Source organism: Carcharhinus amblyrhynchos, chromosome 8 (assembly GCF_965287045.1).
Source record: "Carcharhinus amblyrhynchos chromosome 8, sCarAmb.v2.hapA, whole genome shotgun sequence".
Classification (NCBI taxonomy): domain Eukaryota; kingdom Metazoa; phylum Chordata; class Chondrichthyes; order Carcharhiniformes; family Carcharhinidae; genus Carcharhinus; species Carcharhinus amblyrhynchos.
The window spans coordinates 108,112,846-108,130,366 of NC_137331.1; the positions used below are offsets into that span (position 1 = coordinate 108,112,846).

The 17,521-nt window shown below is 45.2% G+C and overlaps 1 protein-coding gene across 1 annotated transcript in view; it reads left to right on the forward strand.

Annotated features, from left to right (window-relative positions):
- trpn1 (transient receptor potential cation channel, subfamily N, member 1) overlaps positions 1-17,521 on the forward strand; it is a 208,366-nt gene that overhangs the window by 160,702 nt on the left and 30,143 nt on the right. The window contains exons 19-23 of the mRNA XM_080194604.1: positions 1,051-1,257; positions 4,668-4,769; positions 5,468-5,566; positions 8,715-8,861; positions 12,134-12,241. Coding sequence (XP_080050730.1) covers positions 1,051-1,257; positions 4,668-4,769; positions 5,468-5,566; positions 8,715-8,861; positions 12,134-12,241 — 663 coding nt within the window. The remainder of the gene's footprint in view (positions 1-1,050; positions 1,258-4,667; positions 4,770-5,467; positions 5,567-8,714; positions 8,862-12,133; positions 12,242-17,521) is intronic.

A 17,521-nucleotide genomic window follows, 5' to 3' on the forward strand; every position in this document is an offset into this window, starting at 1 on the left:
CAGATGCAATGGGCCGAATGGCCTTCTTCTGCACTGTAGTGATTCTGTGGTTCTCTGGGTAAACACTGAGGGACATTTTCCACTTCACCAGTCACCTTCCCATGGCCTCTTGAAGTGTGGCTGTTCATTCAGATTGATAATACCCCAAAATATATTTTTCCAAGAGACTTATTCAGCCTGCAATCTCCAATCACACCAATCGTATTACCTCACAAATGTGAGGTAATGCATTTAGGAAGGTCTAATACAGACAGGAAATATATATAATAAATGGCAGAACCCTTAAGAGTATAGATAGGCAAAGGGATCTGGATGTACAGATACATAGATTACTGAAAGTGGCAATGCAGGTAGAGAAGGCAGTCAAGAAGGCATACGGCATGCTTGTCTTCATCAGCCGGGGCATTGAGTTTAAAAATTGGCAAGTCATGTTGCAGCTTTATAGAACCTTAGTTAGGCCACACTTGGAATATAGTGTTCAATTCTGGTTGCCACACTACCAGTGGAGGCTTTGGAGAGGGTACTGAAAAGATTTACCAGGATGTTGCCTGGTATGGAGGGCATTAGCTATGAGGAGAGGTTGGAGAACCTTGGTTTGTTCTCACTGGAATGATGGTGGTTGAAGGGTGACCTGATAGAAGTGTACAAGATTATGAGAGGCATGGACAGAGTGGATAGTCAGAAGCTTTTTCCCAGGATGGAAGAGTCAATTGCTAGGTTTAAGGTGTGAGGGGCAAGGTTTAAAGGAGATGTACGAGGCAGATTTTTTACACAGGAAGTAGTGGATGTCTGGAACTCATTGCTGGGGGAGGTAGTGGAAGCGGATATGGTAGTGACTTTTAAGGGGCATCTTGACAAATACACGAATAGGATGGGAATAGAGGGATATTGTCCCCGGAAGGGTGGGGGGTTTTAGTTCAGCCGGGCAGCATGGTCGGTGCAGGCTTGGAGGGCCGAAGGGCCTGTTCCTGTGCTGTAATTTTCTTTGTTCTTTGTTGTTTTGTTCATGAGCTCTCACCATCCTCCATTGCTGTCTCTTGCCGTTGCCAGCACGGACAAACACCACTTCACCTGGCTGCAGAGAACGATCATTCTGAGGTCGTGAAGCTCTTCCTCAAACAGAAGCCAGAACTGGTGACTTCGGCAAACATGGAGGGGTCCACCTGCGCACACATCGCTGCATCAAAGGGAAGCGTCGCCGTAATAAAGGAGCTGCTGAAATTCAATAAAGCTGGAGTCACGACAGCTCGGAACAAGGTGAGATCCCCAAGCTCTGGGGAATTTAAACAGACCATAAACTACTGAGTGTGGAAGATAGAAACTAACTGGTCAGTATATTATATCTTTAAAGGCATGTAAGAAAATCTTTTGATCTTAAGGCTGGTTCATTCTTGGTATATTCTTGTGTGATAGCTAATGTGTGTTCTTATATGAAGATAAATTATTGGGGATGCTGGAATCTGAAACAGAAACAGAAAATGCTGGAAAACCACAGCAGGTCTGACAGCATCTGTGGAGAGAGAATAGAACCAACGTTTCGAGTCAGAGTGACCCTTCAACTGAGCTAACCAAGTGTTTTCTTGATTCTTTCGCATTTGAAAGTAACTGGGGCCAAAATGTTGTCTGATTTCAAGAAGAAATTAGATGTGGATATATGGGGCGAAAGGGATCAAGGAAGATGGAGGGGAGGGGAGTGGAAATCAGGATATTGAATCTGATGATCAGCCATGATCAAACTGAATGGCGGAGCAGGCTCGAAGGGTCAAATGGCCTTCTCCTGCTTCTCATTTCTACGAATGCTAAGGATACTTGCCAACACTCTGAATTTCATTCAAAAACAGAAAAATGCTAGAAAAACTTTGCAGTATCTGCGGAGAGTGAAAATAGAGATAACATTTTGAGTCCATATGATCCTTCTCCTTCAGAGCTGGCAATTTAATTGTTGAATTATTGTTTTTTGTCTATAATCATTTTACTGTGTGCAATTTGCTGCCTTCTGTCTCTATGAATTACACACATCAAACTTTTCAACACAACCAATAAAAGACATACAACCCCACAGTTACTGAAAGCATGAAGCATTTGAGCTGTGCCTTAAATTTTATGGACTGTGATATGCACCTCAGTGATAGTTTTGCTTTAATTAACTCAAGTAGCGTTCACAGTGCCAATCTGTTATGTAATCCCTGGGGACAGCTATCTACTATTCAGCTCACACACAATGATGTGGAACCTTATGTTACAGTGTGAATTCTGGAGATGGCAATTGTGCTTTACTGTAATTATTCTAATCCCCATGGAGGCCAATAATCTTAAAGGAAGCAACTCCCCAAACAACTCAATGGAAGGAACAGATGGACTAGATTTCACTTTTGGAAACTTTTCCTGCAATAGGCAATCCTACAATTAACATACAACTCAGTATGCATTGACAAACATATTTGCGGGGAAGGGGCGGTTGGATTTTCCATGCACCTTTTCAGGGAACGGGAATGGCGGAGGGGACAGAGAATGAAGCGGGATCCCCGGAAATTGGCTTTTCACAGGATCCGTAAAGTGCAGAAGGAGGCCATACAGCCCATCGAGCCTGCACGAACAACAATTCCACCTTGGCCCTATCTCCGTGATCCCATGCATTAACCCACTAGTCCTCCTAATACTAAGGGGCAATCTAGCATGACCAATCAACCTAACCCACACATCTTTTAAAGTCATTAGCAGAAATCCTACCTATTATGGCAGGAAGAAACTGTGGAAGTCCTTGTGGCCCGTAGATTGTTGGGAATTGCCAGCCTAGGTGGGTGGTGGTAGGGGTGGGTCTCTCGTCGTCATTAGCAGGGAGGGACCAGGCCAGAGCTTTCCGTGCAAGGCTGCAGGGAACATTCCTGATGCTCCAGCTTCCACCAACACATTTCATCGAACCATAGAATCATACAGTGCAGAAGAAGGCCATTCAGCCCATCGAGTTTGCACCAACCACACAGGTCCTATCTCCATAACCTCGTACCCCTGACACTAAGGGGCAATTTAACATAGCGAATCCACCTAACCCGCACATCTTTCTTCAGAAAAGTTTATCTTATAGTCCTAATCTGCTCGCCCACTAGATCTGCCAGGAGAGGCAGTGGTGTCACAGTAATGTCACATGACCAGTAATTCAGAGGCTCAGACTAATGCCTTGGTGCCATAGGTTCAAATCCCACCACAACAGCAGGTGGAATTTCAATTCAGTCAAGAAATTTGGAATTGAAAGCAAGTCCCAGTAATAATAGTGACCACATGTAATGTCCTAACTATGTCAGGGGTTGTGGATTTTGAGAAAAAAGAAAGATGTGGCTGGAATTCTCTGGTTTTGTTTGCCTGGCTACCGCCACCAGCCAGAAGGAATTTGGCACTCAGATAAATCTCCATTCACAGCAGTGGGACTGGAGGATCCAGCCATAGGCAAAGCCGGAGAATCTGATCCATGGTTTGCACGCATAGATTCAAAATAACAACAGATTTATTGTTGAAGCTGATGCCTCTACAGGGTTCAGTCCAGCAGAGTTACTCCTGCTCCCCACTGATGGGGAACAGAAGGCTAGACCCCACTGGAGGGAAGAGAGGCTGTTGAGGCCCCGCGGGAAGTCTTTGGTTAGAGGCTACCTCCAGGCAGTGCCAGCCACGCAGTGCTGGCCAGGCCCCTGGCACTGCACAAGGGGCAAACTGGCAGTGCCTTACAGGCACCATGGCACTGCCCAGCAGGCATCAGGCAATGCCAGGGACAAGGCCAGAGGGTGTGGGGCCCATTGGGCAGGAGGCCTATTTGGAGGGGGGGGGGTGATTGGTGAGGGTTGGGGGCATGGGGTAATGCTGCTATTCTGCACAAGGATCTCAGACAGAGAGGGGGAAGAGGTGATCGGGACTGGCCATCCAGGTGGGGGGGGGGGGGAGGTGGTGTGGGGTAGTGGGATGGGGAGATCGGGGCTGGCCCGGCATGGTCCGGGAGGTCTGCATTCGGAGGGGGGTGGAATCAGTAGGCCAGCAATGGAGGGTTGCTGTGTGGCCAGCAATCGGGCTGGCCAGTAATCGGGAAGCCAGCGATATGGGGCCACTGCACGCGCGCTGAACTCAGCGCTGAAAGATTAGCACGTGTGCAGTGGCCCACTCAGCTCTACACTGCCGGACCTTTGGATGGGAATAGACCCCATCCCCTGCTCTCCAGAGTGAATCATGCTTAGCCTCTCTGCAGTGGCTTTGATTGTCAGAGATTCATTCTGGAAATCATGCTAAAAAAAGTGAGATTTACTTCCATTTTCCCACAAATTGGGGACTTAGAATTTTTTCAGTCACCTCCCTTAAACTTCCTCCAGCTTCCCACTCTTTGTATCTCTTTAACCCTTAAAATTCCTTGCATAAAGGATGCTGTGCAAAGGTACGTTGTTGTCAGCCCCACATTTTTATAAACATCATCCTCCATCCCGACTCACTGTCAAGTTTTGTCTGAGTTGAAAGGACTCGAATCTGAAAGAAATATTCTGTTCCTAACATGAATGTTCTTCGCTTCACAAGCATCAAAGGAAATAGGTTCATTTACTAAAAAGGATAATCTAAGTGGTACAGAAAAAGGGCTTTTTTTTTAGCAGCGACTTTCCCTGTATTTAAAAATTGTCTCCTTCCTTTTTCAGATGAAAGACTCCTCTCCGCTGCATCTAGCTGCAGCTGGTGGTCATGCAGAGGTTGTTAAGGTGCTTTTGGAGGCCGGGGCATCCGCCACTGATGAGAACGCGGTGTGTATTAACCTGATAGAGGTCTTTAAAATCAGGATATAGAGTAAATGTTTCCATAGCTCGGGGCTTTAAAATTGGTGATGAGGGAGTGGTTGTGCAGTGGTAAACACCATCACAGACCAGCTAAGCTGAATGGCCTATTTATCGCGATTTCTAATTAATTCTGCTTGCTGTGATCCTACTGAGTTATATCTGGAAACCCTCAGTTATTTTGTTCCTTTCTTCATGCATTGTCACGAATAGAGTGTAATTTGCTCTTCCACTACCCCTATGTTCAGTGAAGTTCATTTATTGGTCACAAGTAAGGCTTACATTAACACTGCAATGAAATTCCCCTAGTCACCACAGTCCAGCACCTGTTCGGGTCAATGCACCTAACCAGCACATCTTTCAGAATTGGGAGGAAACCATCAACTTCAGGTGGAGGGTTCATCAATAGGGATTGTGCTGACTACTTTAGGCCCAGTGTTACTCTGTTCAGAACGGGGCCCCCCTCTTCAGTTGGTGAGCCATGGTCCAGGAATATCATACCCCACTTGTGTATCAGTAAAATAGCCCCATGCTACAATTTGTTGTCAATAATCTGAACATTGTTGAATAAGATTGCGTATTTTCCTTGCTTGCGGCATTTGCTGATCATTATTCTTCCTGAATATAATTATTTTGATCAGTTTTTTTTATTTCTTTTCATTTACCAGGAGGGAATGAATGCCATTCACTTAGCTGCTAAAAATGGGCACATCAATGTCCTGGAAGCCCTGAAAGGCACTGTATCCTTTAAAATAACCAGCACAAAGGTTAAAAACATTGTCTGACTCTTTATTCTATATTCTCTTCTAGTTTTAATTTCTACTCATCTCTTGGTAGTACAAAACTTGAGTATTACTGAAAAAGAGATATACCATTTGTTAGGGAGAAAAACACAGCTATTCAGTTATAATGTACTCCACTCTCTCACTCCTAAGAAAACCAGATGAAGGTTCTTGGAGTTTCAGAAAATGCCTTTATTACAAACTATAGTTCAGGCTGACCCCAGTAATCCAACTAGTGGTTCAGCAGGGAGAGCCTTGATCCAGGAATTAACTGTCATTTATAGTTAAGATGCAGTTACAAGAAATTACCATTTACCAATCAAAAGATGTACATTTGCACCAAAGTTATATCTATATCACTCACAACTATCGATTAGGTTTATATAAAGGTATAGTTGTCCAGTTACAACTTATCTACATAACATCTACCTAATTAAATAAGTTTTTAACAATGTTTTTTTAAATTTATTTATTAGTCACAAGTAAGGCTTATATTAACATTGCAATGAAGTTACTGTGAAATTCCCCTAGTCACCATATTTCAGTGCCTATTCAGGTCAGTGCCCTAACCAGCATGTCTTTCAGACTGTGGGAGGGAACCAGAGCACCCAGAGGGAATCCACACAGACACAGGGAGAACATGCAAGCTTTGCACACATAGTGACCCAAGCTGGCGAATTGAACCCAGGTCTCTAGCACTATGAGGCAGCAGTGCTAACCATTGTGCCACCATGCCATCAAGCAATAATAGCTATATATCAGACTAATGGCATACCAAACTCCCATGTCCTGCCATTTCCATTGTTGCTTGTTCAAATAGATACACATGAGCTACAGCTGTACATCATTTAATTAAATTCTTATGTACATATGTCTAACTAAAGCCTCACTTGTAACTGAGCCTTAAGACCTATCTGGGTCTGCTTTAATCAAGACCTGTGTTTTTCTAATCACAGCATCTCTCATTTTTAAACTTTTAATTATTAATCCTTTCATTGTCAAAGCTTTTGGTCTGGCATTCACCGGATTGATTTGTAAGAATACTAAATCTCTTCCGAATCTGTCCTGATGAGTGGAAGAAGGAAATATTTGACAGCATGCCTCTTTTTCCAGCAATACTCAAATTTATATTAAATTTAGTTTTAATTTAGATATCATTTGAAACTTGGATAGAGACAGCTTTAAAATGAATCATAAAACCTCTTGAAATGTTTGTAGCTGCTATTCTGTAGACCAGCTGTATTTTGACTGTTAGTTATTACTGAATAGATTCACAATTCTTGCACTTGTTAATTTGTCACAGAGTTATAGAATCATAGAATGGTTACAATACAGAAGGAGGCCAGTTGACCCATCATGCCTGTGCTAGCCCCCTGAAGGAGCAATGCACCTAGTGATGCTCTCCTGGCTTTTTACCCATGTAGCTGTTTCCTTTTCTGATACTGGCCCCATTTCTTTTTTAATGCCTGAATTGAATCTGCCTCCACCGCACTCTCACGCAGTGCATTCCAAAACCTAATCACTTGCTGTATATAAAAGGTTTGCCTCATGTCACCATTGCTTTTTATGACAAGTACCTTAAATCTGTGCCCTCTGGTTCTCGATCCTTCTGCTTTGGTTGCGTTGGTATCACAGGCTAACACCTATATTCTGTCAACATCCACCAATTTACTTAATGCTGGCTGAACCAGCTGAACCTTCTGAACTAGTAGTCATAATGTCAAATAAAAACAGAACATGCTGGGATGAATTCAGCAGGTCAGGCATATCTGTGGAGAGAGAAGCAGAGTTAATGTTTTGAGTCCTTGTGTCCCTTCCAATGAGGGTCATTTGGATTCAAAATATTAATTATGTTTCTCTCTCCATAGATGCTATGTGGAGTCCCATAGTCTGAGATTAGGTTCATATTCACTGGAGTTCAGAAGAGTGAGAGGGAGTGTGTTAGAAACCTATAAAATTTTGACACGATGAGACAGGCTACATTGAGAAAAAATGTTTGCTACATTACAACAGTGACTACATGTCAAAAGCACTCAATTGGGTACAAAGTACTTTGAGAGATAGATGGTCGTAAAAGGCACTATATAAATAAGTACGAGTGTCTTTCCGTTTTTTTCATTGCTCTCGTCTTCATAAAAATGAGATAAAGACATTCCCACTAGGACACCAACATGTAGAGTGCAAAGCTGAGTAAAAAGTAGTAGCAAAAGTCCTGATTCAAACTTCAAATACAAAAGAATTGATCCACAGAGCAGTGCAACCAGCTGACAAAATTGCCTCTTTGGTGAGGTATGAGCAGCTCAGAGATACCTCGGAGCAGGTCTTTTCATCACTGTTGTAGTTTGAGCCAGGAATGCAGCAGAATGGGGTGAAGGGATTAGTCACTGCCCCTTGATGTTACACAAAAGTGTTGGGTTGGGTTTCTGGCAGGGGGCAGTTAATTGGGAGCAGGTTCAGCTGTAATTTGACAGATTTAATGCCTTCAGCAACACATGCCTTCTTCCCCAAAGCCCCAAAAGCTCAAAGGAGAATAAATCCTTTGGGTTTTATTTGCATACAATCAGCGTATTAGCCATTCAGCATGCTATCAGTAATCTTACAGGAATGCACTTATATTCTATGTGTGAGCCAATAACTTAAAGGCAGAACTACCATTGTGTGTTACTCTGAATGTAAAGTTTCCCCATCGCTTCAAAAGCAAAATTATGGCCGGGATTTTACTCGGGCGAGGCTCGTAAGGTCTACGGAGAATTCCGTTCTACGAGCCTTGTTCGTGTGGTGGTAAAATTCCAGCTATATCTTTTCACATTTGGGACATACTTCCTGGTAGCAATGTGAATAATTTGCCAGTGCTTTTAGCATTTGATGACTGTTACGACTTTGAGGTTTTTCTCACTCTAAGGCCAGAATGTGACGGCTATTCACTCCAGCAGGATTTTCCCACCCCGCTGCAGTGAATGGAGTTTTAGCTGGGCACCAAATTCTCCAACCTCGCTGCATCAGGCACGTGGCGTGAATGGCTGGTAAGACCATGCCCAATGCCCTTTCCTCAAAGTGAGCGCAGACACACCTAGAGAGGTTTCTGCCCCCAAATGTAACATAATCTAATCGGACTTCCTTTCCTCCCCTAAAGACGGGATTCACAGCCCTTCATGTGGCCGCACATTTTGGCCAGATGGACTTTGTGAGGGAGATTCTCACCAAGGTGCCAGCAACCATGCGCAGTGAGACCCCAAAGACAACCAGCGAGGGACAACTGCCGAAGGAGCAAGCAAGCGAGGTAATAAGAGGTGACATTCTCCTCACACCAAACACTGACTGGTTGACAAATGTAAAGATACCTACCAAGATCTGCTTTTTAACTTTTAACGCAGTTCTGATCAGCATCAACCAAACAACATTTTTCAGTAGCAAATCTATATTATGGACTTGTTTCAATTTAGGATTTCAAATCCTTGAAAGTGGAGCACTGAACAAATAAATGAAAGCACCTGCTTTGTCATCAGAATGTTACCAGGGCTCTGAGGATTAAATGACTTGGAGAGATTGCATAAACTAAGCTTGTTTTCCTGGAATTTGCAATGCTGGGGGTGATTCTCCCAACTGCGCTGCTTAAGTAGTTGATCAGGGCTGGTCATCGGTGGAATGGGTGGGGGTATGGGGATGAGAGGGTTCAGGGCTGCCAGGGGGAGGGACGGTCGGCAGATCAGAACTGTGGACTTCATGGGGGGAAGGGGGAGGGGTTTAGGGCTGGCCTGGAAACGTCCGGGACGCCAGCAATCAGGGTGTGAGGGGGTGGGGAAGGAGTTTTGGGCTGATGCGGAGATGCCTGGGAGATTAGTGATCAGGGGGTGGGGGGGGCTCAGAGGGGCAGCGATGCATGGGCGTTGAGCTGGCCAACAGCCAGGAGACCAGCAGTGTGGGGCTATTGAGCATGCGCCGATCTCTGTTATGACAGATCTGCACATGCGCAATGGCCCGCTCAGCGCTATGCTGCCGGCTTCTCCTGCAGGATTAGGCCTCACCCTCAGATTTTCAGCGTGAATCTCCCTGAGACACTCCCTGCAGCATTCAAAGTGTGGGAGAATCATTTTGAAAATCTCCCTAATAAAATCAGTGGGTGTTACTCTCGTTTTTACACAAATCTGACAATTTTTTTGGGAGAATCCCGGTCATTATGTGTCATGTTTAAGGCCCGCAGTCTTCATCAGGGTCAGTCTCTGTGAGAGGCTTTATTGAACTGGTCTTAAGATGTCTGCCTCCTGAGGCAACATCATGACATAGTCACATGATTACAGAAAGCTAGATGCATCAATCAGACTGGTTACATTTTAAAATCCTGACAGATTAAGAAGTAATTTGATAGAGATTTTTATGATTTTCAAAGGAATTGAAATGTTAGATAGAGGGAGCCTTTCTCTACTGGGCGGGAGTCTAAGACAATGGAACTTAGGCCCAGCCATCTTCAGCTGCTTCATCAATGATCTTCCATAAACCATAAGATCAGAAGTTGGGGATGTTCGCTGATGATTGTACAAAGTTCAGCACCTTTCACAACTTCTCACATACTGAAGCAGGTCATGTCCATATGCAGCAGGATGTGGACATTGTGGCAAGAAACATTCACACCACACAAGTGCCAGGCAATGACCATCCTGAAAAAAATCTAACCATCGGCTCTTGGCAATCAAAGCCATTACCATTGCTGAATCCCCAACTGTCAACATGCCGGGGTTACCATTGACCAGAAACTGAACTGGACTAGCCATATAAATACTGTAGCTAGAAGAGATGGTCAGAGTCTAGGAAACCTGCGGCAAGTAAGTCAACTTATTATTCTCCAAACCCAACCCACCATTTACAAGGCAAAGGTCAGGGATGTGATGTAACACTCCCCACTTGCCTGGGTAAATGCAGCTCCAACAACATTCAAGAAGCCCAATGCTATCCAGGACAAAGCAGCCCGCTTGATCAACATCCCATACACAAACATTCAATTCCTCCACACCACGCAGTGATAGCAATGTGTGCCATCGAGAAAGATGCACTGCAGGAACTCACCATGGCTCCTTAGAAAGTATCTTCCAAACTCAAGACCAGTACTCTCTAGGAGGACATGTGCATCAGATACCTGGGAACACCACTACCTGGAGGTCTCCCTCCAAGCCACTCACCATCCTGACCTGGAAATATATTCCATCACTGTCCCTGAATCAATATCCTGGAACTCCCTCTCTAACAGCACTGCAGGTGTGTCTACACTACATGGACTGCAGCAGTTCTCAAGGGCAATTAGGGATGGGCAAAAATTGCTGGTCTAGCCAGCAACCCCCCCATCCCATGAATGAACAAAAGAAAATCAGAGCCAGGCCACCAGGTAAGAAGCTAAGAAACAATTTTCATGCTAAGGGCTGTAAAAGTGTGTTTTTAGAAAGTAATAGAGGCCAACCAAATTCACTAGTTTAAGTGTGGGATCGCTACAGACTCACTAGTCAAGGGTACAAAAGGATAGAGCCACAGTAGGTGGAATGAGTTAAGATATAGATCAATCATAATGTCACTGAATTGCAAAACAGGTTCAAGGGGCTGAATGGCCTGCTGCTAATCCTATGTCTCTGAACCTTGACTAAGGATGAAAGTCCATATTACAAACAAGCCTCTTCATTAAGAGCCTTATTGGAATGATCAGGATATCACCTCAGTTATATACGGATCAGATAAAGGATGTAAAGATCATCCATGACAGACATGTTAAGGGGCCACGTATTGTTAACGAGTGTACATGCTTCCAAAGTTAGTTGTAAATCCTTCTCCTTTACTCAGAGAGTATGTGTGGCAGAGTGAGTTTTGAGGAAACTAGTGCAACATGGAGAAGCCCATCATTGTGTCACATCTGGGAAATACTCCTCACAAGATAAAGCAAATCATTCCCTGATGCATTTTTACCCAAAAAGGGAATTAATTATACTCATAAACCCTTTAATTATTAGACCAGATTGGCTGGAGTGGGGCCTCCTGTTTAGACTTGTTTGTACATGTTTATATTTTCTTCCTGGAAGTAGAGCTAATAACAGCGGGGTAAATACGATCGTTTCTAAATTAATCTTAAATTCAAGAGAGGTTAGCCTGAACAGAGACGTCAAACTTTAGCTATTTTCATATCACAAGCCAGTGCTCCAGGTTGACATTGCTCCTGCGTCTTGACCCTTGAACCATGCCAAGTCCTGTAAACAATGGCGTTGAATCTCTGGAGATTTGGCCACTGTAGCTTCAGTGACAGAACTGCAGAGAGTCTGGAGGAACGGTGTAAATCGCCATTTTATTGTGAGGGAAAATCGGCTATGGGTTAAAGAGGCATTGTCTTAATTATTCCGAGAACCATGATAAATAAAGTCATCTTCCCTTAGGAAGATGGTGCCTCTTCCCTGGAGTTATAATTTGTCGTTTTCCCTCGGGTGAGAACTGCAAAATGGAGAGTAATTGCTCACCAGTCAGTGTTGTGGAAATACGGGTTAACCTGGGGACTAAAACCTTTCTTCTTGCTGTTCTCAGTCAGGGTACACACCATTGCACCTGGCGGCACAGTCTGGGCATGAGAACTTGGTGCGACTTCTGCTTAACTACCCTGGGGTTCAGGTGGACGCTCAAACCAGCCTGCAGGTGAGTGACCTACTTTGCTGATCTCATTGCTGTGCCACTGGTTGCTTCACAGGGCTGGTGAACCTACTCCAGGCGTATGGAGATTGTATAAGGCACAGAATAGCAAGAGATCTTCTGCATACTATATGTAATACTCATCAATGTATTCATGATATTGTTCAGCATTTTCCTTTTACCAAAGTGATGATTCATCGTGATGCAAGGCTGTGCTATGTTCTATGTTCTATGTGCTTGAGACAACCTCTCACTCTCACTGGCCCTGAGTGTAAGGGTCAAATTCAATAATCTGTAATCCCGCAAAGCCTACCACCGCCTGTCAGTAAGCAAGCCCATCTTGATTCCATTGGAATGGAATCGAGCAGGTTCTCCAATGGCTCAACGATCTGATCTACTCAGTCCATGATCACGTGGCTAAAAAGACAGTTTAACCTGTAGCCTACCCTATATCAGCCTAATTTTGACACACATGGTCACCCGACCATCAGGATTTAACAGTTAGTGATCAGGAGCAGGGGATCGGAGAAAGTGCCTCATTCTATCTAATGAGCACTGAGATTATTTCATTTCTACATTGGATTAAAGTATGAGACGTATGGTGGAAACATTTTGACGGCTTCAGTGGAAACGAAAATTAGGAGAGGTGTTTAACAGATGGTCATGCTGATGTTGCCCACTTTAGTTTACTGTCTAAAACCAAAGTGACCCCAGTGAGTGTCTAATGTGCATCGTAGCCACCATCAGCAAATTCAGCAGAGACATGTGCCAGAATTTTACTTTCTCACCCTCCCGAGGCTGGTAAGATCCTATCTGTGGCCAACGGAGAATATTGTTCTGTGAATCTCACCGGGGCGGTGGTGCCGGTTTCAGTTCCGGCCGCGGTGATCGAATTCTTGAGCACTGGGCCGTGCATTTACCAACTGAACCATCAGGGGGAGCTCCGACACATTGCAGAAGGAGAATGGTGACTCGAGCAGCAGTGCGATAACAACAACTTATATTTATATAGCACCTTTAATGTGATAAAACACCCCCAAGGTGCTTCTCACAGTCACTGTAAAACAATATATGACACAGAGCTACATCACAGAAGGAGACCATTTGGCCCATCATTTCTGCCCCAGCTGTCCAATCAAGCCTCATGAATTAGTGCCACTCCCTTGCGTCTTCCCCATATCCCTGCTCATTGAGCAATGGTACCCAACGTGGGGCTTGAACCATGACCATGAGGTTAAGAGTCTCATACTATACCGACTGAGCTAGCTGTAAGAGATCCCAGATCAGGTAATCGAAAGCTTGATCAAAGAGGTTGATTTTAAAGAGTGTCTGAGAGGTGTAAAGGAAGGAAGCAAGGTAGAGAGGTGTAGGCAGGCCTGCTATCCAGAGCTTAGGGCCTACGCACCTCAAGGAACAGCCACAAATGGTAGAACGATTAAAAGGAGGAATTGAGGTGCCAGAATTAGAAGATAAGGGTGGGAAATTTTGCTGTCCCACCTGCCACAGAGGTGGTAGGGATGCAGATCATGCAAAGTCTATTGACTTTGGGTGGGATTTTCCAGTTTTGGGCCAAACGTAGCTGGAAAATCTCACCCAAGATCTCAGAGTCTTGTGGGTTGGAGGATGGACGATATTATAGAGGTAGGGAAGGACTAGGCCAAGGATGGGCTGGAAAACATGGACAGGGATTTTAAACATCACACATATGTTTAACAAGGAGTCAGTATGCACAGGGGTCACAAGTGAAATGGATTTGGCGCGAGCTAGGGCAGCAGGTGGCAGAGTTTTGGTGACTTCAGATTTGTGGAAGCTGGAATATTGGAGATCAGCCAGTAGTGCATTGGAGTAGCCAACTCCAGAGGTAACAAAGATATAAACGAGGGTAAGCTGAGACGGGTAAAGTTGGACAATGCTACACAGATGGAAATAACAGTGAAGATACTTCTCGTGTCTATAATAAGACTCTTTCAAACTGCGTTGGTTTTCTTTCTCAATACACACAGTGGAAATTGCCAGCCATCATTTTTCTTAACATTTTTTGGCCTGAATGGGAACATGTCAGTTTAAAAAGGTAGATTTTTCAGTGGAGCTAGATGTATAAAGATAATTACTTGCACCAATGCGTTATGGAATTCGAATCATAGAATCCCTATGGTGCAGAAGGAGACCACTCAGCCAATTGAATATGCACCAATCACAATCCCATCCAGGCCCTATCCCCGCACATTTACTCTGCTAATCCCCCTGACACCAGGGTCAATTTAATATGGCTAATCAATCCAACCCGCACATCTTTGGACTGTGGGAGGAAACTGGAGCACCCAGAGGATACCCATGCAGACATGGGGAGAACATGCAAACCCACACAGACAGTGACTGAGGCTGGAATTGAACCGGGGTCCCTGACTCAGTGAGGCAGCAGTGCTAACCACTGTGCCATCGTGCCACCCCATTGCTTGAAATCAGCAGATGGAAAAAATGGTGCAGGTAACAGCTGACCAGAAGACTGTTTGGTGTCCTCACTCTGCTAATGAGGACATTGGGTACAGACCTTAGGAGCCCAGAATTTAAATAGAAGTTGGTTTCTGAGTACAGCAGATGACCAGAGGGCTGAACTACCTCCCAGAGTGCTTCTAGAACATGCAGAGGTATCCATCACCAACTGGTGTAGGATGTCAGTGCTTGGCATCAACACTGTCCTTGGTGAGTGTGGTCACCTCAATGGAAGCTGCAGCTATACACTGCCAACATCACTAATGGCAGCTCTCTGTGATGCTCAAACAAACTCTGAGCCCTATCATCTCCTCTGTCTTGCTTCGACTGGCTAAGCCAAACAGGATAGTGCTTGAATAAGATCATCGATCTCCCACAGGCTTTCTCTCCATGGATTAGTGCCAGAACTTGGAGGCAGAGGTAGCCATGCAGTGTGAAAAGACAGCAGCAACTCTGGACCTCACAACCCCTTCAACCAATTCCTGACACAGTGGTGAAAGCCAGTGGGACAGGATTTTATTCATTCGTGGGACATGGGTTTCACTGGCTGGCCAGCATGTAGGCCAAACCAGGTAGCAATGGCAGATGTCCTTCCCTGGAGGGCCAGATGGGTTTTTCCGACAATCAACAGTGGTTTCATGGTCACCAGTAGATTCTTAATTCCAGATATTTTTTAATGTTGAATTCAAATTCCACCATCTGCTGTGGCAGGATCTGAACCCAGTTCCCCAGAACATTGGCTGAGTTACTGGATTAATAGCCCAGCGATAATATCATTAGGCCATTGCCTCCCCATGGCTGCAGTACCCAGTGCTGGGGTTCTGTCAACCACAGCCAGCTTCCCCCTGGCCTGAGCTCCACAGGTCTCAGCTGCCGCAGCTTAAAGTTTCTTCACTGGTGTCACAGGCAGGCTTACATTAACACTGCAATGAAGTTACTGTGAGAATCCCCACACTCCGGCACCTGTTCGGGTACACTGAGGGAGAATTTAGCATGGCCAATGCATCTAACCAGCACGTCTTTTGGACTGTGGGAGGAAACTGGAGGAAACCCACGCAGACACGGGGAGAATGTGCAAACTCCACACAGTCAGCGACCAAGCCAGGAATCGAACCCAAGTCCCTGATGCTGTGATGCAGCACTACTTACCACGGTGCCACTCTGGCATCCCATAGGTCAAGCTTCAAATTCCAGGCACATCTCCACTCAGCCCCATCAGTCATTGCTGTGGTTATCATCAGCAACTACCACGACCTTTTAACATCCACTTATTTATTCACTCTAGTTGATTAAGCAAGACTGTCACCAGTGATTGACGTGGTCTGAAGGTTTGTACTTGGCTGGTCAAAGTAGATAAAGAGTTCTGTATCTGAACGTCAGCCCCTCCATTCTTCTGAAGGCTGGGAGCTTGTTATGCACAGGATGCAACAGCCACTTAACAAAAGCTCAAAACAACTGACGTCAGCCAATGATTGTGGGAACATGGCAAGTAAAGCAAACACTTGATACGATGACTCATTCATTACCCCCACTCATAATATTTGAAATGTATTTAAACTCTTCACTTAAATTGATGAAGCAGCAAGAACAACTGGGAATTCTCGGGCTGTCACGTTGAAAATTTCCAAAAATGGAGGATCGTCGATGGAGAGTGTACGGTGAAAGGGCTGGACTGAGTCTCCGTCACTGTCAGTGAGAATAACATAGGAATTGGAACGACAGCACAAACAGGCCCTTCGGCCCACAAGTTGCGCTGATCATATCCCTACCTACCAGGCCTATCTATAACCCTCAATCCCATTAAATCCCATGTACTCATCCAGAAGTCTCTTAAAAGACCCCAGCAAGTTCGCCTCTACCACCACCGACGGCAGCCAATTCCGCTCACTCATCACCCTCTGAATGAAAAACTTACCCCTGACATCTCCTCTGTACTTGCTTCCCTGCACCTTAAATCTGTGTCCTCTCGTAGCGACCATTTCAACCCGGGGAAATAGCCTCTGAGAATCCACCCTATCTATTCCTCTCAACATTTTATAAACCTCCATCAGGTCGCCTCTCAACCTTCGTCTCTCCAGGGAGAAGAGTCCCAGCTCCCTCAACCTATCCTCATAAGGCATGCCTCCCAATCCAGGCAACGTCCTTGTAAATCTCTTCTGCACCCTCTCAATAGCTTCCACATCCTTCTTGTAGTGAGGCAACCAGAACTGCGCACAGTACTCCAAGTGGGGTCTGACAAGGGTCTTATAAAGTTGCAGCATTATCTCCCAACTCCTAAACTCAATCCCTCGATTAATGAAGGCCAGTACACCATACGCCTTCTTGACCACATCCTCCACCTGCGAGGCCGATTTAAGAGTCCAATGGACCCGGACCAATTTACAGCACACCAACAGCCCACTTTTAACCCAACAGGCCAGTACTCCACATGAACCAGCCCTCACTCCATCTCACCCTGCTGGTGTATCATCACATCCCTTTCTCCCCCATCCAGCTTCCCTGGTCATTTGTTATGATGCCTATCATAGAATCCCTACAGTGCCGAGAGAGGCCATTCGGCCCATCAAGCCTGAACCAGCCCTATCACCGTACCGCCATGTATTTATCCTGCTAATCCCCCTGACACGAAAGGGCTATTTAGCATGGCTAATCAACCTAACCACACATCTTTGGAGTGTGGGAGGAAATCGGAGCACCTGGAGGAAACCCACGCAGACATGATGAGAACGTGCAAACTCCGTACAGTCATCCAAGGCCTGAATTGAGCCCGGGTCCCTGGCCCTGTGAGGCAAC